The 21,293-nt window shown below is 52.0% G+C and overlaps 1 protein-coding gene across 4 annotated transcripts in view; it reads left to right on the forward strand.

Moving 5' to 3' along the window:
• TSPAN15 (tetraspanin 15) overlaps positions 1 to 19,243 on the forward strand; it is a 52,589-nt gene extending 33,346 nt beyond the window's left edge. For 3 of the 4 annotated variants that reach the window (XM_010820586.4, XM_010820587.4, XM_010820585.4), the window contains 6 exons: positions 7,812 to 7,907; positions 8,128 to 8,244; positions 10,363 to 10,479; positions 14,977 to 15,024; positions 18,085 to 18,201; positions 18,422 to 19,243. In XM_010820586.4, coding sequence (XP_010818888.1) covers positions 7,812 to 7,907; positions 8,128 to 8,244; positions 10,363 to 10,479; positions 14,977 to 15,024; positions 18,085 to 18,201; positions 18,422 to 18,571 — 645 coding nt within the window. In that variant the 3' untranslated portion in view covers positions 18,572 to 19,243. 4 annotated transcript variants of the gene reach the window in all.
• The last annotated feature ends 2,050 nt before the right edge of the window (positions 19,244 to 21,293 follow it).

Genomic DNA, 21,293 nt, shown 5'->3' on the forward strand with positions numbered 1-21,293 from the left:
ATATATTGTTTACAATTATTTTCTCCCAATTCATAGTTCACCTTTTTACTTTTTACATGGTTTACTTTTTAGCAGAAATGCTTTAGTTTAACATAGTCCCACTTATTTTATTTTATTTTTTTGCTATGGGCAACATTGCCTATATATTTGATGTCAGATCCAAGAAATCATCGCCAAGACCAATGTCAAGGAGTTTTTTCCTATATTTCCTTTAGAAGTTAGTTCTACTACTTGAGGTCTTCTGCCACATTTAAGTCTTTAACTCATTTTGAGTTGGTTTTTGTCTATGATATAAGGATCCAATTTCATTCTTTAGCATGTGGATTTCCAGTTTTCTCAACACTATTTATTAAAGAGAGTCGGCATCTTTGTTGGGAATTAGTTGACCATATATGTTGGGTTTATTTCCAGACTCCCTTTTCTGTTCCACTGATCTATGTGTCTATTTATATGTTAGAACCATACTGTTTTGGTAACCATAACTTCGTAATATTGAAATCATGGAATGTGATACCTTCAGCTTGACTCTTCTTATTCAAGATTGCTTTGGCTACTAGGGTTTGTTGTGATTCCATATGAATTTGAGCATTTTTTTTTCTGTATCTCTGAAAGATGCCATCTGAATTTTACAGGGGGATTGCGCTGAATCTATAGATTGCCCTGACCCATTGGTTGTCTTCCCAATTCAGTTTTGCCTCTTGTTCCTCCCTTTTCCTCTTTTCTGCTCTTCAGACCATCTGCTCTGGGCTGGCAGATCCAGGGTACTGGTTCATTTTTCAGCAGCGTTGAGGAGAGAGAGATGTTTATTCCATTTGCCCATGGGGATGCCTTTCTGTGCAGCCAGCAGGGCTCCTGGCTGCCCACAACTTTCCAGAGTTATGAGTTAGTACTTTACTAACTAGAGCCCAAGTCCAGGCCACGGTCAGCAGCATCAGTGTTTTAATAAACAATCTCCTAAGTGAATAGTGGTTCTCGTTTACAGGGTGCTTTCACAAAGATTGATGACTTATTTTCCTTGCCTGTAGCTCAACAGGGGCCGTGACACCACTCCTTTCCAGGGAAGTGCTAAGTAAAGGCGAAACCTCCAGGGACCTTTAGTCCTCACAGCTGAGGATGCCATGGGCTTGAGGTCAGGGCTGAGAGCTTACATTATCCCCAGACACGGAGGGCACCACAGGCTGAAGTGTGTTCCTTCTCCTTGGGTATTGTGTCCCCCCATGGAACTATGTCAGTCCAGGAAGGACCCTCATCGTCAGGGCTCTCAGCTCTTTGGAGGCTTATGACGGGCTGTGCTCTCATATGACAGTGATACATAATTCAAAAACTTAAAAATGAGATACAAAACTGTAAGTGTAGGGACTTCCCTGCAGTCCAATGGTTAAGACTCTGCTCCCAATGCAGGGGATATGGGTTCAATCCCTGGTTGAAGAACTAAGATCCCACATACTGCGCAGCATGGCCTAAAAGAAAAAGAGAGAAAGAAAGAAGAAAAAAAAAAAAAAGCCCTGTAAGTGCAGTAAGATCTCCACAATGAAAAAAAAAATAGGCCTGGAAAAATCTGGAAGGAAATAGAAATATTAACATATTAACTCATATTTTCCCTGAGGGATGGGACTAGGGTGATTTTTATTTCCTCCTAAAATTTATATTTTTTTTCCCTAGCTCCCAAATTTTCTTTTTCATTTTTTATAATCAAGAAGAAAAATACCATATAAAGAAAAATAATGTCCCTGCCAACAGTAATGCCATGTGATTTCGTAAAACAAGAAATGGGCCAATGGCGAGGATAGGGAAGGAGGAGCCTGGCCATTGATGGTGGGGAAAGAGATGAGGCACAGTCAAGATCGGGTTCCAGGTGAATTCCCAATTCTAGTTTTTCTTCCCCAAGAGGAGAAGACAGATTTCTCTGAGTCACAGTGTAACAAGTTCAGTCTCCAGCCCCCCAGGCTACCTCTTAACTCTAAGAATCCACTTGTAGTGACAGATGAGGACAAATCATCAGGCTGATGACTACACACAGGGCTCTCAGGAAGGTACAACCATGGTGACCTCCAGGCAGTGAAAGAGAAACAACTCCCGGGTGTGAGGCAGAAATTCTCCATCAGTTGCTGACCCTGGGCACAGTTTCTGCTGCTAGGCATGACCCAGGAGTTGGACTGAAGCAGCTTCTCTGCTTATGTAGGGTGGAGTGGCTGTGTGATGGGGAACTTGGTGCAGAGCTGGTGGCCCCAAGGATCCGGGCATTAAAAGCAGAAGTGCAGCAGCCTGAACCCAGCAGTGGGTGGAGAACCTGGATGACTTCCACAGGTGTCTGGGTCTCACTGCTCTTTATTTTTTTTAATTAATTTATGTTTTGGCCATGCAGGGCTTGCCTGGTGGCTGAGTTGGTAAAGAATCTGCCTGCAATACAGGAGACCCAGGAAGATCCTGGAGAAAGGAATGGCTACCCACTCCAATATTCTTGGCAGGATAATTCCATGGATGGTGGAGCCTGGCAGGCTACAGTCCATGGGGTCACAAAGAGTCAGACACAACTGAGCGACTAACACTTTGACTTTGGGCTTCTCTGTGGCTCAGATGGTAAAGAATCTGCCTGCAGTGCAGGAGACTTGGGTTCGATCCCTGGGTTGGGAAGATCCCCTAGAGGAGGAAATGGCAACCCACTCTAGTATTCTTGCCTGGATCTTACTTCCCTGACTAGGGATTGAACTCGCATCAGGGAAGCATGGAGTCTTAAGCACTGGATAGCCATGGAAATCCCCAGGTCTCTTGTTCTTGACCTGACATCACCCCAGCTTGCTCTGAGCCTCCCTGAAGGAATATTGGGGTGTTGGAGGTGCGCAGCTCCTGCCCATGTGTTCCCAGCGAGGCAGTGCTGAGCAGGGACACCCAGAAGACACTGGGCTGTGGCTGGTGTGTCTGTACCCATCCCTGGCCTCCTTCCCTCTACCTCCTGGACAAGTGGAGGAGTGACCTCTTTTCTGGCCTTGATTGGATGGTGCCGTGGTCACACCCAACATCAGCCAAGGAACAATGGGCAGCACCCAACCTGTTTATCTTGGCACTGTCACCAGCTGGCTCTCGGCGTGACTGTGAGGTTGGAGCAAGGAGAAAGGAGACAGCATGGCCTGCTTGTCTGGCACCTGAGCATATGTATCCTTCCCACCTGGAGCAAGTAGAGAAAGTTCTACACTAATGTGGACGGACTCCTGCAGCTGGTGCATCCCACTGTGGACAGCCGTTTGGAAGGGAGAGCTGGGCTCCAAACACCTGGGAAACCAAAGCATTACCTCCCCCACCATGGGGATTAATCCTGCGACTTCCAGCCAGGTGTGATAGGCTTCCCTGGTGGCTCATCTGCTCATGGTGGCTCGTGGTGAAGCATCTGCTTGCCACGGAGAAGACCTGGGTTTGCTCCCTGAGTTGGGAAGATTTCCTGGAAAAGGAAATGGCAACCCACTCCAGTATTCTTGCCTGGAAAACCCCAAGGACAGAGGAGTTCATGGGGTTGCAAAGAGTCAGACACAACTGAGGGGCTAACACACAGTCCAGCCAGGTCTGAGGAAGGGACTGGCAGATATTCCTGAGAACCTTGCAGTGTTCACACCTCTTTTTTTCTCACTCTTTGGGTTCCTCTCAACCCTTGGTTGTCTGATAGGGCCCATCTCAGGGCTGGAGCAGAGGCTGGGGTCTGGAGGCAACAAGGATGAGTCTTTACCTTCTGGGGGATGCTGAGGGGAGCCCAGAGATGCTGGCTTAGCCCAGGCACTGAGGGAGGAAGGAAGTCCGAGCCTGAGCACCCGCCTCTGCGTTGTGAGAGCTGAGCTGGCGAGGGTTCCCGCTGAGCTGCCGGCTACTGGGCCTCCCCAGAGTGGGCCCCAGAAGCTAACGTGAATCGATGGAGCCCGGCTGGCAGCATGCAGGAAACTAGGCAGCTCCGTCCCCAGAGGCCTGGTGGGAGGCTCCAGCTGCTGGCTCTTCCACTCCTCCTTTTCTGCTCCTCATCCTCCCATCCTGGGGAGCTGCCACCCATTCCCCGCCCCGCTCCAAAGCCTTATTTATTTGTTCTTCAGGCTTATAAAAGGCTTTATTGATGCGTCATTCATATACCATACAATTCGGGTTTCCCAGGTGGCTCTAGTGGTAAAGAATCCACCTGCCAATGCGGGAGACCCAAGAGATGAGGGTTCGATCCCTCGGTTAGAAAGATCCCCTGGAGGAGGAAATGACAACCCACTCCAGTATTCTTCCCTGGAGAATCCCACGGACAGAGGAGCCTGGTGAGCTACAGTCCATGGTGTCGCCAAGAGTTGGACACGACTGAGCGACTGAGCATGAACACCATTCAGTTCACTCATTAGAAGTGTTCATTCATACATGACCTGTTGATTTTAGAACATTTCCGTGGCTTTGAGAAAAAATCCGCCACCCCTGAGCTAGCCTCCTCGTTCATCAACAAACTGTCCGAGTGCCTCCACTGAGGGGAGTGATGCAGGGGCTTTGGGTATCTTTAAAACTAGATTGAAAGACAGACCTAGAAAGGGCAGTGCTCTGTGGCTCGAGTCTGGTAGCTTGAACAATGTGCTGTGAAAATCGCATGGTTTTGATGACCGCTTACTCTTTGTTTTATTTAGCCCGGGCCACATGCCTCTGAGGTCACGCCAGCCATTCATGAAAGGTGGTTTTCAGGTCCTCACTGGAGCTGCCCCACTGCATGACCTGGTTTAGAGCCGGGTGGGGGTGGCCCTGGGTGCGTTGGCCTCTGAGACAGCAGAGGAAGCTAAAATTTGCTTTTCCCTGCCGAGCTCCCACAGGACACGTCCTCTGAGTGGCTCCCCCAGTCCCTCAGAACATTGTGGAACATAGCAGCGCACTTTACAGTTGATTATAGTTAATTAATGAACCATACAACCCCCACCCCTGCAGGAACCACCCAAACATTCTACACGTCTCCCTGGTGTGGACACATCCACACACACACACAGACGTGGTGCCAAGGGCAGCACGCATGTGTAAGAGCCAGCACAAGCCAGAGAGCTCCCTGGTGGGAACGGGGGCAGCTGCCGCCCGTGGAGTCTGGGACCATCTGTTCTTCCTGTCCGTCCAGAGAGGCCTCCAGTGGGGCCTCCCTCCCCCGCAGGGTCCAGCTCAGCTAACCAGATGGAAGGCCTGATTTGCACAAACAAGGCCTCTTTCGGAGTCCGCGCCTTTGGAAAATACCCAGAGACTGAGACGGTTTGGGGAGAGAGGTCAGGGCTGCTCACCAGAGAGCGGGGGAGAGCTTTTCCCCGTGGGGCTGCCGGGCATCCGCTCTGCTGCTTGATCTTCCTCCCCGCCCTGGGCCTCCTGCCCTCATCCCACCCTGGCCCCTAACCGCATGTGACCCCGTGGGAGGGCTGAGGGGTGACCCAGCAGAGGGACTATGAGGTGGCCAGTGGGCTGGGATAGGAGGGCCAGGACGGCCTGCAGTGCCTTGAGACTGAAGGGAAGCCACCTCACCCGCCATGAGTGTGGCCCTTGACATATCCCTGACTTTGGACATCACCCCCTGCCAAGAGCCCCTTACAGCATGCCATGTAATCCTGTGAGCTCATTCCCTGGGTGACAGACTGATCCAGCCTGGTGTCCTGTTTCTTAGACACCCCCAACTATTCCCCAGCTGGCTGGCCTTTCCCTTCATCATCACCCCAGGGAACAGGCACCCAAGACTGGAAAGGCTGCAGGACCTGGGGACCTCTGGGAAGGGTGGACCTGAGAACCAGGCAGGTCCCTGCTCTGCCCAGGTCGGGTGGCCAGCAAACAGCTCTTCCCCTGAGCCCCTGCCCCAGGATCCAGAGCCAGACCTGGGCAGGGCGGATGGCCTGTTACAGGGGAAGAGGTCTGGCCTGGTGCCTCCCGAGGCTGGCGTGATCCTGAGCGATGTCTGCTCCTGAGCGGTGATTATCATCAACAGAGGGTTTTCCTTCTGACCATGGAGACTGGTTTCCTTGAGCCAGTCTGCTTTGTCACCTTGGCTTTGAGCAGTGTGTGAATGTCAGGAAGGAGGTGGCTATCACATCCTTGTTTCTCTCTCCCTGATACTGGAGATAGTTTGGGAAGATGGCCCTGAACTCAACCTTGGGTTCTTGGCTTCTTAAAGTATATCAGGATGCGATTTTGACTCTTGATTCCAGCATCTCTCTGCCAGTGATCATGGGGTGACCTTAGACAAGTCACATTACCTCTTGGGGCTGCAGGGAGTTTGGGAGGGGTCCCAGATCCAGGAGTGGCTCTTGGACAAGACTTAGGGTCTTGATTTCTTTTGGGATTAGCCATTTTCCACTGATGACATGATCGGTATGAAGTGGTACTACCTCCTGGAAAAAGAGAAAAATCTATCATAATAATACATAATAATGCTATGTGTCTGGCATCGTGCTAAGCGCTTTCGTTGCTCTAGTTTGTTTGAGTCTCAAATTCCTCTGAGGCAGAGGATCCCCACTCCCACCCTGTAGGGGAGGAAAAGTGTCAGTCACTCAGTCGGGTCCAACTATTTGGAAGCCTGTGGACTGTAGCCTGCCAGGCTCCTCTGTCCATGGAATTCTCCAGGCAAGAATACTGGAGTGAGTTTCCATTCCCTTCTCCAGGGGATCTTCCTGATCCAGGGTTCAAACCCAGATTTCTTGGATTGTAGGCATATCCTTTACCGTCTGAACCACTGGAGGTCCAGAAGTTAATTGATATTCCTGAGGCAGGTGTGGGTGCAAAGACTGTTCTTGACTATGAGGCGTGACAGCCCCTCGCACCTTAGTCTTTGATCTTTGGCGCTGGAAGGTGTCTTAAAGACAGGCTTGCGTGACTGATTCACAAGTGGGGAGCTGAGAGTGGAAGAGTAGGGTGGGGCCTGCAGTCCTAGGGTGGGGCCTGGAACTCAGGACCCTCTTGTCCCCAAGAACCCTGAGGGCGCCTCCCCCGGGAATCGTCTGGCTCCAGAGCTGAGAATGAGCCCTTTGTGCCAGCACAATCTCTGATGATCCACTGGCCTCCCTGCTCTGAAAGCCCCAATTGTCACTGTGAGTGTGGAGCTGGGCTGCCCACACTCCCGCCCCGTCCCTTCCCGCTGTGGGGCCTTTTGTGCTCCTGGATCTCGGCACAACAGCCGGGCTGTTGATCCCGAAGGCCCAGCGTGACTGGGAGAGGGTGGCCGGCCAGCACCCTTCCCAGTGGGGATTGTCCCGGTCCGAGAGGGAGGTGGGCCCTGTCATCTGGGCCAGAGCACTGCAGTGACAGAGAGAGGCCCGAGGGAAGTCAGGACACCTGGTTTCCAATCCTGGCTGGGCCCCTAACCAAAGCCGACACCTGCTTGGTGACCTGGGAAGAGTCAATCTCCCTCTCTGGGCCTTTTCATCTGTAAAAGAAGAGCTTATATAGGAAAGAAGTGTGGAGAGGGGGCTGGAGGGCAAAGGGAAGGTTCCGGTGCAGGCCTGTCTTTGGCTACAGTAGAAGGAGCATCTGGGCAGCCAAGCCCCAGCCCTGGCCTGGCTCCTTCAGAACGGTGTCCCCCAAGCAGGGCCTCACCCTCATGGGGCCTGGGTTGCCTGATCTGTAAAGGAAGGGGGTGCACCATTCCTGCCTCTGATGGGCACTGGGGACATGGAGAGGGTGCTGGTGCAGGAAGGTTGTGGGTGGGAACGGAGGTGCTCTGTGCAGGTCGTTGGGGGAGGCTCCCTGGGCAGGTGGGCTCTCTGGTTCAATCCTGACTTCTGGGAAATCTTGGGTTGGACCCTGGGGTCGTGCACTCTTCCTCCTTTATAATTTCTCTGTCTACATAGACCATCGACTTTCTGAATGACAATATTCGAAGAGGAATTGAGAACTACTATGATGATCTGGACTTCAAAAACATCATGGATTTTGTTCAGAAGGAGGTGAGTCAGGTGCTTGGGGTCAGAAATTTGCCTCCCACGTCCTTTGCTCTGCCCACCCTCCTCTGCCCCCAACTTGGGACCCTGCTCAAGAGGGTGGGGGTGAGGGGTCAGGTGGCTGGCCAAGTTCGGAGTTGAGGGTGGGCCATGGACAGCTGCCAAGGGAGGGGATGCCAGGGCATGCCTGGTCCAGCATATACTTGCCCTGCCCATTCCTTTCCAGCTACACAAACCCTCCCCTTCTGAAAAAAAAAAAAGAAAAAAAGGTCAGAGGGAGCTACAAACCACGTGGCAGAGTCTCAGGGTGCCTCTTGTCAGTGGGCAAAGAATCTTCTTTGAGGTGAGAGTGACCTCCAAGCCACCCAATTCAAAGTTCCCTCTGCCGAGACCGTTCAGGGACGGGGAGCTCCCTCCCTTGCCAAATCAAGGACAGCCCTGGTGGGGAGAGAGCTCTTCTCCGGTTCCATTTAACCCTGCACAGGAAACAGAACACGTCTTCTCCTTTTCTCCGACGGCACTCCTTTGAACGTGTTGATGGTCATCCCTCCTTCCCACGGTCCACCCAAGTCTGTGGCTGAAGCAGTAATAGCAGTGCCTGCTGCCCTCGGGGGCTTCTACACACCAATCTCACTTAGTCCTGAGCCTCAGGTTCCACACCTGCCCCAGCGGGATACTGATGGTCCCTTCTACTTAGTGTCGCTGTGAGATTTGCCTGGATTTATTTCAGAGGTGGTTAGAGCAGGGCCAGGTATGTGGTGAGACTAAAGCAGTGTCAGCTGGGGTGATCATTGTCTGCCTGTCCTGCTAGGTGAGGATGAGTGGAGGCAGCGCTTCTCGGGACATGACCTTGGGGGCGTCAGCTGACCTGATCCCCGTGATAGCCCTCAGTGGGGGACCAACATCTCTCTGCACCCGGGGCCATCCATAGTGGCCACTCCCTTGGCTCAGGCCTTCTCTGTAGTCATAACAGGTGCAGCCTCTGGGAGGCCCTTCTCTGCCAGGGATGCGTCTGCCAGCTCTGGCCATCGGGTGGGGCAAGATGTTTTTATTGGAACCAACCTTCAGCTGGCTTGCGAATTTCATTTCTCCCAGGGTGGAATGGCGGGATGACTCATGCTCACTGGGCACCTGCTTCAGGCCAGGTCCTATGCTGTGTGCTTCATGCTTTGCTTGTCTTTGTACTTCTCAGCTCAGCTGTGCAAAGATAGCATTGCTCTTCCTGCTTTACAGTTGACCTCTGAGGCCCAGAGAGGCTGATTGACTTGCCCAGAGCCACAGAGCATGGAGTGGTGGTATGAGGATTTGAATGCTGGCCTGTCAGATGGCAAAATAAATACTCTTTGCATTGAACCCCACAGAGGCACTTCCTGGACCCCTAGACTGATGGCCTGAAAGGCTCTGTGGAGACTCTGGAAGGGCATCTTCTTTGTTTCTACTAGAACCTCTGACCATATCATTCCCCTGGTTAAACCCTCCAGGAACTTCCTGTCACTAAGGATACTATCCCCGTTCCCTGCTTATTCTGGCTGACAAAGCTTTCATGGTCTGACCTCAACCCCTCTACTCTGGCTCACTCTGCTCCAGTTTTTACGCCTGCTGCTGAAATATCAATACAACTAACTCATCTCTGTGCGAGGTCTTGGCATGTCTTGACTGTTTTTTTCCTGTTCATATTTCCAATTAAATGAGATCTCCTCAGGCCTTTCCCGACCTCCCGCCTCCTTGCCCCGTTTGCCGTATCCCTGGTACCCAGCACTGCCTCACACCTTTTTCATGTGGTGGCTAACCCTCTCCATCTCCCTCAGGGCTGTGGCGCTTTCCCTCCCCCTTGGTTTTCGCGCACACAGAGCAATGCCCAGCACACAGCAGCGGCCCAGTGAAGTAACTGCTTCCCCCAGGCGTTGGCATCTGTACAGGGGGACATGCAGGGCAGAGCTCAGCCAAGGGGAAAATGACGCCAGCTGTGCCATCACTTCAGTCCTGAGCCCTGGCCAGGGTGTGTGTGTGTGCCCCTTTGCTAAGGGTGGGGCAGGCAGAGTTGGGTGGGTGAGGTTCAGGGGCCCCATTGTGGGGCTCCCCTGGAATCCTAGTCTCTGGGACTTTAAAGGCCAGGTCCTGGGGTGGAGCATCTGCACTGGGGATGTGAAGATGGAGTCCGGTTGGCAAGGAAGTGCTTTTCCTCCAGTGTTTAGTCACCACCCACTATCCCACCAAAAGGCTACCCAGCCTTGGCTTGCATGCCTCCCCAGTGACGGGGTGCTCACTACCTCCTGGGCCACCATTCTGCTTTTGTTGAGCTCTGACCTGTAACGATGCCTCACATGCTCCCCATAATGCCCCCTACCTGTGTGACCCGCATCATAAATCACATCGTTCCCTGGCTGGGCCGCTCCCTGCTGTCGTCCTGGGGGCCTTGGTGGTGACAGCAGGTCTCTTCCCCACTTGCTTCCTCCTTCAGTTTAAGTGCTGTGGCGGGGAAGACTACCGAGATTGGAGCAAAAACCAGTACCACGACTGCAGAGCCCCCGGACCCCTGGCCTGTGGGGTGCCCTACACCTGCTGCTTCAGAAACACGGTATCCACTGCTCCGGGGGCCTCCTGGCTGGTCAAACGCTTCTCTCACCTTTCAGGACAGGGGCGGTGGGGCTGGATAGGGGGGTAGGCAGGAGGTGGTGGTCCTTGCCAAGGCGAGGCTTCCTGAGCCTCAAGGGCTACTGAATGGGGTGAATCTGGGGGTAGAGGATGGGGAAGACTGGTCTTATTAGCAACGGCTGTTGATATCTATTGAGCACTTACCACGTGTGGCCTGCTCTGGGTTCTTTAGTTGTTTTGACTCGTTAAGTCCTTTCAACAACCCACTATACAGATGAGAAAACTGAGGCACCAAAAGGTGAGGTTCTTGGCTCAAGGTTGATAGAGCTAGGATGAAATTCAGGCAGCTGTTGTCAGAGCCGTGCCCTGGACTACAGTGCACGCCAGGCGAAGAGTGGGAGAGAGTCCAGGCCAGGGGGTTTAGCAGGGTGGCCGGCTGGCAGCCATAGCTGGGGGCCAGGGCAGGGCCTGCACTTTGAACGTTGCTGGTGGACTCTGGGCTTGACGTCCTGGCGATCATCAGCAATGAGGTGCTTGGAAGCGGTCTGGTGATGTAAATGCCAGCCTCCGCCTCTCCCCAGTGGGATCCTCTCAGCTCTGTTGCCTCCTTGGCCACTTGGGAGGCTGCCCTGTGCCATTACTGCTAATAAATGAGAGGCTTGGTCAATCCTGTGTTTGACTAATGTGTCCAAAAGCTGCCTGGTTTCTGGATTGGAATGAGGCGGGGAGTTTTGCAATTACTCATGCCTTGAAGAGTCATGGAAAATTTCTCTTCTGATGTCTCCACATTCTGTGCCCACTGCTGGATTCTGTAAACTGGGCAGCTGCTGGTGGGGGTGGGGGCCTCACCCATGACTCAGGGAGGCAGTGCCAAGTGCATGAGCCCTAAAAAGGCTGGGCCAGGAGGGAAGGTTTGTTTGGAAGTTGGAGCTGCCATTTTAGGGTAGCTCTTTGTGCAGGGGGAGTGCTGAGGAGGAGCCCAGGGTTTTCAGAGAAGCCTGTGGAGGGGGTGGGGATGACTCTGAACTTCGTCATCCAAGGCAGTGGCACCTGAATGTCCAAGCTGAGATGTGAAAGCCCAACATGCATTCGTTCATTCATTCATTCATTCAACAGGTATTTACTGAGGACCAGCCAGATGCAGTTGTGTGTTCTAAGGATACAGGAAACACACAGAGAACTCTGCCCACATGGAGCTGACATTCTTTCCAGTGGAGAAAACTAATAAGCAAAATAAATAAGTAAAAGAGATAATATTCTAAGAGATGATAAATTCTAAGGAGAAAAATAAAACAAGGGCATGGAGGATTGCATTTTAGATACTGAGAAGGTTGGTTCTCAGTAAAACCCTGAAAGAAGTGAGGGAGTAAGCCATGCTCTCTGGGGATGGGAATTCCTGGCAGAGAGAAGGGCAAGTGAAAAGGCCCTGAGGTGGGACCTGCCCTTGTGAATTTAAGAAACAGCACAGATATCAGCTCCAGTGTGGCTGGAGCAGAGTGAGCTTGGGGGAGGATAGTTGTAGATGAAGTCAGAGGTCATGGGTCATGACCCTGAAGGTCACAATCAGGACTTTGGTTCCCTTGAGTGTCAATAAGTCAAGTGACAGGGCTTTAGTGGACGAGTAGCAGATCTTCCTTAGGCTTTACCAGCACCACCCCGTCTGCTGCGGTGGCAGAGATGACCTGGGCAGTCCGGTTAGGGGCTCGTGCAGTGATCCCAGTGTCTCAGCCAAGGCTGTCTGGAAAGTGGGCCCTGAGATGCTGGTTAGTGAGCAGGAAGCTTAGGAGGAGGTGTGCTCAGGATTGACACCTGTAAGGGAGGGGATAGCAGCTGGGCTGGGCAGAGGGAGAGGTTGAGCAATGATGCAGTCTCAGGGGGCGCCTCAGCCGAATCCATGGGGATGTCCGGGGATGATCCTGCAGAGTTGTCCCATATTGGGGTGAGATGGGCAGGCCTTCATACCTCCACATTCAGCAGGCATTACGTGAGTTTAGTGTTTCATCCAGGAAGGGACTTCCTGGCTTGTTTAGCAGAAAACAGAATCAATAGGATGTGTGTGTGTGTGTGTGTGTGTAAAGAGATTTATTATAAGAAATTGATTCACAGAATTATGAAGACAGGCAAGTCCCAAGATCTGCAGAGTGAGTTGGCAAGCAAGAGCCCCAGGAGAGCCAATGGTTTACTTTCCAGCGCGAGTCCACAGGCCTAAGAACCAGGAGAGCTGATGGTGTAGTTCCTGTTTGAGGCTGGCAGCCTCAAGGCCCACGAAGAGCTGATGTTTCAGTTCAGGTTTGAAATCAGACAGGAAGAATTCTTCCTTACTTGGGGGAAGGGTAGCCTTTTTGTTCTATTTAGGCCTTCAACTGATTGGATGAGCCCCACCCACATTAGGGAGAGCAATCTGCTTTACTCAGCCTACTGATTTTAATGTTAAAAATGCCCAGAGTAATGTTTGCCTAGATACCTACATCAGTTCCCCTCCACCTCTGGGGCCTAGAGAAGAGTTTTTTGGCTCCAGGTGTAAGGGAGGCCTCTGCCATAGCATGTCTGTTCCCCAAGGGCAGGAGCTGTGGTTCTGCCTCCAGGTCTGGAAGCAGCACAATGACGAGTAAAGTTACTCTTGTCACGGTCTTACGTATCATACAGTTTCCTTATTTATTATGTTCATCGCCTGTCTCCCTTCCTAGAATAAAAGTTCCATGAAGGCAAGGATCTTACTTTGTTCTTCTGTATTCCCAACTTCTAGAACAGAGAATGGTACATAATTGATGCTTTGTCTGTTCAGTAATGATTTAATGAGTGAACAAATTAGGCAGGAAGCACCTGCTCCCATCCTGCCCTCATACATCTACTACCCAGGCTGGAGCTTCTCCACTGGGGTCATGTTTATGGCCTGGAGGGGCCACTGATACTGACTGAAGTGAGGTGGATCCTGGGTGTTTTGGGGTCTGAGGGTTCCTGGGGGACAGTCTAGACTGAAGGAGGTTATTTTGTCCACACATCAAGCCTTGACATTTAGACTGATCTAGATGACATCTGCAGAGAAGGCAATGGCACCGGTCTCCAGTACTCTTGCCTGGAAAATCCCATGGACCGAGGAGCCTGGTGGGCTGCAGTCCATGGGGTTGCTACGAGTTGGACACGACTGAGTGACTTCACTTTCACTTTTCACTTTCATGCATTGGAGAAGGAAATGGCAACCCACTCCAGTGTTCTTGCCTGGAGAATCCCAGGGATGGGGGAGCCTGGTGGGCTGCCGTCTATGGGGTCGCACAGACTCGGACACGACTGAAGCGACTTAGCAGCAGCAGCAGCAGCAGATGACATGAGGTTCAACTCATGTTTTTAGAAAGAGTAGCAGCCCTCCTTGACTTCCAGGGTCTGGGATTGTGTTCAAGGTCAGTCCAGCCAGTGTGCCCTGCCCTTGGACAATCATTTTATGTATATATCTCACTTTATATTCAAAACAGCCCCATGGGGTACATTCAGAGATTATGATTGCTTTATTGAAGAGTTCAGGGAACCTGTCCATTCATTCATTCAACAAATCCTTATTGAGTGCCTCCGTGTGCCTGTCCCTTAGCACCACACCTAAGGTTGGTCACAGAGCTCCTAAGTGGCAGAGCAGGGCCTGGACTGGGCAATGTGATGCCAGAGCCCACACTGGCCACTCTGCCCTCCTACATCACTGCTGGCTCCTGTGGCACCCTGATCCCACAGTAGCTGTCACTTAGATGTGGATGGGTAGGACACTGAGCTCTCTCTCACCTTCTAGAAAGCAGCAGAGGAGACGCCACAAGGGCTCAGGCTGTGATGGGAAGTGCCCCTGCCAGCCCTGTGACCTAGGTTAGCTGGGAAGAGATTTGATGAGCCCAGGGCCAACCACAACTTCCACCGTGCCCAGATTAGTCAGCAGCTGGAAGCTCCTGAAGGCAGCTGTCTTCCTGGGCAGGAGGTTGAGCAGCCCTACTGGCGGGTAGCAGTCTGCAGGGTCCGGGAAGTGTGGTCAGAGGCCTGGCCTTGCCCTCAGGTAAACCCCAGCTGGCCAGGGGCCTGGCTGTGGTCTGGGATTTTCTTTCACAAGAGCCAACAGACAGGCAGCAGCCCAGTCCTGACTTCAGCACATGACCATCTCAGCAAAGTGAGGCTCTGGCGGCTGCAGCAGAAGAGCCTGGGCTGTGCCCTTTCCTCTGGGCTCCTAGCCTGTCACTGGTGGAGCAATGGGTCTCCCACCCAAGACCCACAGAACTGGTCTTCCCACCTTGTCTCCCTGGGCATTTCTTGGATCCAGAAGATTAAGATGCAGACTTGAACCAGGCAGCTGGGATGGGAATCTCAGCTCCATTCATACTGGCTAGTGCAACTCTCCATGCCTCAGTTTTTTCATCTGTAAAATGGGGGAGTTGGGGGGGGGTGCGGAATAAGTGTCTTCTGCAGTAATCACCATGTAAGTGTTAGCTAATACACATTTCTGTTTCAGACAGAAGTTGTCAACACCATGTGTGGCTACAAAACTATCGACAAGGAGGTAATGTCTTTGAAATTTCTTTTCCCCAGAAAGGCTGCTCTTCCTATTCCATCCCCAGGGTGATCGGAGGGGCTTCCAGGGGTGAGGCTCCTGGCTGTTGAGATCTCCCAACATTCCTGGCTATGAACAGGAGCCAGGGACTGCCCACGTTTTTTGCCCCTATCTAGACACAGAAGGACTTGGGGAGCCAAGAATTCCCCCCCACTCCAGGTTGGGAGAAGCTGGCTGCCAGAGTTGACTGAGCAACTAATGTGTGAGGCCACCATGCCCTTGTCAGTGCCCCCAGTGTGTCCCCATGCCCAGCTGCATTCACCAGCCCACCTCTGCCCTTGGAGCTGCCAGTTTGCAGATACACACTGGCTCCCTCAGCCTGGGACCCAGGAGTCCCTGGGGGAAGAGAGTCTTTGGCTGGTACCTCCTGGGTCAGCTTCCTGGGCATTTCTCCTGGACTTGGAGAGAAGATAGGGTTGTGTTGAGAAGGGAGGTAAAAATAATGATGACTTGAGATGGTCTCTGAGCACTGTTTCACAAACTGAGATCCCCAGACTAGCAGTAATAGCACCCCAAGGAGCTTGTTAGAAACGTGCACTCTTGGGATGGGGCCAGTGGGTGACTCTGACAAACATCTAAGATGCTGAACCACAGACTAGCAGTGGTTCTCCAAACACGGGACCCAACGGCTAGTTTTTATAATAAACACTTGGTAATGCCCTATTTGGGCTTCCCAGGTGGCACTAATGGTAAATAACTCGCCTGCCAATTCAGGAGATGTAAGAGATGCGAATTTGATCCCTGAGTCGGGAAGATCCCCTGGAGGAGGGCATGGCAACCCACTCCAGTATTCTTGCCTGGAGAATCCCATGGACAGAGGAGCCTGGCAAGCTATAGTCCATGGGATCGCAAAGAGTCAGGCACCACTGAAGTGACTTGGCATACACAATGCCCTATTGTTTTTTGTTATTCCAAAATGACACTCACAGATATTATAACCTACCTACCTATACACCTGATTTCAAAACAAGTGGCATAATGATTTGAGATAACTGAAAGTAGCTCAGTCACGTCCGACTCTTTGAGACCCCCACGCCCTATACAGCGCATAGAATTCTCCAGGCCAGAACACCGAAGTGGGTAGCCTTTCCTTCTCCAGGGGATCTTCCCAACCCAGGGATCGAACCCAGGTCTCCCGCATTGCAGGCAGATTCTTTACTGCCTGAGCCACAAGGGAAGCCCAAGAATACTGGAGTAGGTAGCCTATCCCTTCTCCAGTGAATCTTCCCAACCCAGGAATGGAACTGGGGTCTCCTGCATTGCAGGTGGATTCTTTACCAACTGAGCTATGAGGGAAGCCCCTGATTTGAGATAAAGGGAGAAATAACATAAAATGATTTATAACCATATACTGTATTTCAACATGTACATGCTTAGGTGCTAGATAGATACAGCAGAAGACAGCAAAGTTATCAGATGTTTGCACTGCCAGGGGCTTCTGTTGCCTAGGAGGGGTGTTGTGTGGGCAACTTGCATAGCATGGGCATATTTTTTGCCATGGACATGGTTTTTAAAATGGTGAACAATTCTTGGATAAAGTTCCAAACAAAATTGAATATAATTATCCCTTCAGATCGGATCAGTCGCTCAGTCGTGTCCAACTCTTTGCGACCCCATGAATCACAGCACCCCAGGCCTCCCTGTCCATCACCAACCCCCAGAGTTCACTCAGACTCATGTCCATCGAGTCAGTGATACCATCCAGTCATCTCATCCTCTGTCATCCCCTTCTCCTCCTGCCCCCAATCCCTCCCAGCATCAGAGTCTTTTCCAATGAGTCAACTCTTCACATGAGGTGGCCAAAGTACTGGAGTTTCAGCTTTAGCATCATTCCCTCCAAAGAAATCCCAGGGCTGATCTACTTCAGAATGGACTGGTTGGATCTCCTTGCAGTCCAAGGGACTCTCAAGAGTCTTCTCCAACACCACAGTTCAAAAGCATCAATTCTTTGGCGCTCAGCCTTCTTCACAGTCCAACTCTCACATCCATACCTGACCACAGGAAAAACCATAGCCTTTGCTAGACGAACCTTTGTTGGCAAAGTAATGTCTCTGCTTTTGAATATGCTATCTAGGTTGGTCATAACTTTCCTTCCAAGGAGTAAGCGTCTTTTAATTTCATGGCTGCAGTCACCATCTGTAGTGATTTTGGAGCCCAGAAAAATAAAGTCTGGCACTGTTTCCACTGTTTCCCCATCTATTTCCCATGAAGTGGTGGGACCGGATGCCATGATCTTCGTTTTCTGAATGTTGAGCTTTAAGCCAACTTTTTCACTCTCCACTTTCACTTTCATCAAGAGGCTTTTGAGTTCCTCTTCACTTTCTGCCATAAGGGTGGTGTCATCTGCATATCTGAGGTTAATTATCCCTTAGTTTACCTATTTCTATTTCTGTAGAATTCAATGTATAGTAAAGCCAAGCAGAAAACACTGGTTTTTATGTCCCTGGAATTAGGCTTTGGGCTCAGATAATTATGGATGGGTTGTCACCCATCCAGATGCCCGGGGGACATCTATGAAGCAGACAGTCTGGGTGGCTGTCCCTCGAGAAGGATTGCCCTGACTGAGCTCTGTAGTCCTTCAGCCCCCACCCCTATCTCTGTGACAAGCTTAAGTTCCACCACAATGTCAGCAGGCTCTCTAGGTAACAGTACTGCCTGTTGAAAGGCTTCCCCGGTAGCTCAGCTGGTAAAGAATTCGCCCGCAATGTGGGAGACCTGGGTTCGATCCCTGGGTTGGGAAGATCCCTTGGATAAGGGGACGACTACCCACTCCAGTATTGTGGCCTGGAGAATCCCAAGGACAGGAGCTTGGCAGTCCAGGGGGTCGCAAAGAGTCAGATACGACTGAGCGACTTTCACTTTCTGTTGAGACCCTGTGGTTTAGAGTCAGCTTCTCAGGTTGCATATGAGAAACCCAGAGAGGCTGAGGGACTCGCCTGGGCCTGGGATAAATGGCAGAGTTGGGACTGGGGCTGCCAGGCGGGCGCTCAGCCAGGCTCCTCCCCGCAGCGCCTGAGCGTGCAGAACGTCATCTACGTGCGGGGCTGCACCAACGCCGTGCTCATGTGGTTCACGGACAACTACACCATCATGGCGGGCGTCCTGCTGGGCATCCTGCTCCCCCAGGTGGGCTGGTCCCCCCTCCACCAGGGAGGGGTGCGGGGGTGGGGTGGGCAGGCTGTGGGCCGCGATGGTGTGTGGCTTGGTGATTACAGAGTGCAGAGGAGGGACAAAACTAGGGTGAAGAGGGCTCGGGTACGCTGGGCTCGGACGGCATGGGCTGGGGGGCTGGAAAGAGAGGGCGAATGGCCCAGATAGTGACACCCACCGCGCCCCTTCTCCTCAGTTCCTGGGAGTGCTGCTGACATTCCTGTACATCACCCGGGTAGAGGACATCATCACGGAGCACTCTGTCACCGACGGGCTCCTGGGGCCCGGCACCAAGGCCGGCGTGGAGGCGGCAGGAACGGGGTGCTGCATGTGTTACCCCATTTAGGGCTGTGGCCTGAGCATCGGCTCCAGAAGGACCGTGACAGGACAGCTCTGCTGAGGCCGCGTCGGGAGGCACATGGGGGGCTGGACAGGCCTGCGGCTCCTCTCTCCATACTCAGCACTGACCAAAGCCCCGGCTGTGTTTGCTCAGGGCTCCCGGACTACTGCGTGTCGGGAGGCAGAGCCACTCCCCAGCTGCGGGACTCTGTCTGCCCAGCCCGCTGGGCATGGGGAACCGGGCGCCCCTTCTCCAGGCTCCGGCCGCTGGGAAAGGGGAGCTCAGTGCTGGCTTCAGGCCCACTTCATTTCTGGTAGTGCCTTGGCCTCGGGGTTTGGGCCCTTGAAGGCAGTTTTGTACTGACTTGTAATCGGGGAGCGAGGAGACACACGTGCCCCGTGGTGAGGGAGGGGAGGAGTGCCGTCCCCGGCCCCTGTCCTTTGGCCTCACTCCTGAGGCCAGGGTGGGCATTCTTCTCAGCCTCCCAGGTGCCTTGAGCCCTCCCCAGGGCTGCTGCTTTGCTGACCTGTTTTTTTACATGATTTTTGTAACATTCATTTTGTACACTGTTAGGACTTTCTGACTAATCAAAGCTGGATGTTCCCCGCCCCCTTACATTCTTCCCTCTCCAAGCCAGTTCATTAATCAGACAATAAAGATGTGATTTTTTTTTTTTTTCCTGGTGTTTCATTTGTGCTGTTTGGGTCAAGGGTGGGTGAAGAAAACCTCAGGTTGGGCTTGGAAGTCCCTCATTGGTGCAAAGATTGAAGGGGGGCCGTCCTGGAGCCAAGTTTTGGGACAGTGCAAGACACTGAGGCTGGGAGGAGGGAAGATCACCGAGGCTGCCTGCTCCCTGCCTGGAAACACCTCCCCCATCCTTTGGTGTTGCTGCTTCAGGAAATGGCTTTTCCCAGCTGTGCTTGTGGGCAGGGCATGGAGCCTCTCCTGCCTGTCATTCCTGCTAAGAATTCACTGTGGGACCTCAGGGAAAGAGGCAGTGATGACAACCTGTTTTACAGACTGGGAAACTGAGGCCAAGCCACTGTGGCATGAGTCTCTACTTCCAGGAAGTGGAACAGATTGAAACTAGGGAAGTCAGGAGTCCAGGAGGGAGCAGTGCCCACAAATCCGCCTGTGGCCATTGGGCTATAGAATTAAAATGATTCTCCGGCTGTAAACAGCCCATTGTTCCCAGGGCCTGGGGTGGGGCTGGACATTGCTCATCATTAGCAAAGGGTGGTGGGTGCTCGTCGCCCCCTGCTGGAGACGGCAGGACCTGCATGATCAGCCCTCCCAAGCCTTCCTGCCCCAAGACCTGGGTTCTAGATTTGCTCTGAGGTTCTTGGAAGCCAGAGCAATAGAAATAAACAGCATGAGCCCCAAACCTGAAAAAATCAGTTTAAGAATGTTAAGGGAACTGCCCATCACACCCAGCATTTACATAGTGGCCATATGTACAAGCCTGCATTGTCTGACATGTGGGAAAGGGCAGAAGAGGGCTATTTTTTAGAATAATAGCAAGCACATCAGTGAGCACACTGTCTCAGAAACTTGTCTAAACACAGATGTCAACTCCTTTCACCCTTAGTTGCTGTATGTGGTAATTCTTGTTATCTCCATTTTATTGATGGAGAAACTGAGGCATGTTGTGGTTAAGTATCTTGCCCAAGGCACACGCTGGCAAGTGTCAAAGCTATGACATAAGCCCGGGTGGAATCTCCCGTGCACTCAGCCCCTCTGTCCCACTGCCTCCATTGCCTCGTGTGGACACATGGTACTAAGCATGAGAAACCAGTGATAGTTGCTACTCCAGCTGTCTCCAGCGGGTGGTGATTGCAGCCACGGCTGGAGTCTCTGCCTGGTCCCCATTGGGACCAGTGCACCCAAGACCAGGTCAGACTCTGTGGCTGGCGGCCTCATGGCTGCTCTCTGAGGTTTCTCTCTGTGCTCAGAGCGGGTGGCAGCTGCCTCGGGGACAGCAAGATGGACAGCAAGATGGCAGCAACATTGAGGAGGCTGGGACAGCACAGAGTCTGCTTATCCAAAGTCACGTTGCCCTGGTACTTGTAAGCTTCTGGTTACCTTGACCTCCCTCTTTTCACCACTGTTCACCAACACCCCCAGCTCCCACTGTTGCTTCTGTGGATCAGGGATCACAGATTGGTACCCACAGGTGGCTGAGCTGCTGTGGACACTTAGCTCTTCTTTTTCTTCCAAACCTCAGCCACTCACGTCTCCAAAAAGCAAACAGAAGCCACAGAGAGGACTTTTTCAGTCCTGTGGTTGGGGTGCCCCTGATTTGCACCCTTTGTGCTTCCAAAGCAGTTACATAATCCTGACCTCTCATCACACAAGGATGGAAGAATGACCTTCAGAATGAGTCCTTTTCTCTCACCATGGCACACAGACACAATGACGATCTTAATGCAGCCTGCAATAGCCGTGAAATGGGGGGATTTGTAGGCTTTGATTTTGGACTTTTTTTGTTGTAATATATTTATAAGAAAAAACAGTAAAATGCATTAAGGAAGATTGGGTTTGTATAAAAACTGCAAATACAATATTCTCCAAACTTATTTTCAACCTAAAAAAACCACACATATTTCAAGTGACAAATATATCACTAATGAAACCATCACCACAATCAAGATAATGAACAAACCTATCAAGCTGAAAAATCTCCTCTTGCCTGTTGGCGATGCTTTCCTCCTCGCCACCCCCGTCCCAT

This window comes from Bos taurus, chromosome 28, assembly GCF_002263795.3.
Source record: "Bos taurus isolate L1 Dominette 01449 registration number 42190680 breed Hereford chromosome 28, ARS-UCD2.0, whole genome shotgun sequence".
In the NCBI taxonomy this organism is placed as follows: Eukaryota; Metazoa; Chordata; class Mammalia; order Artiodactyla; family Bovidae; genus Bos; species Bos taurus.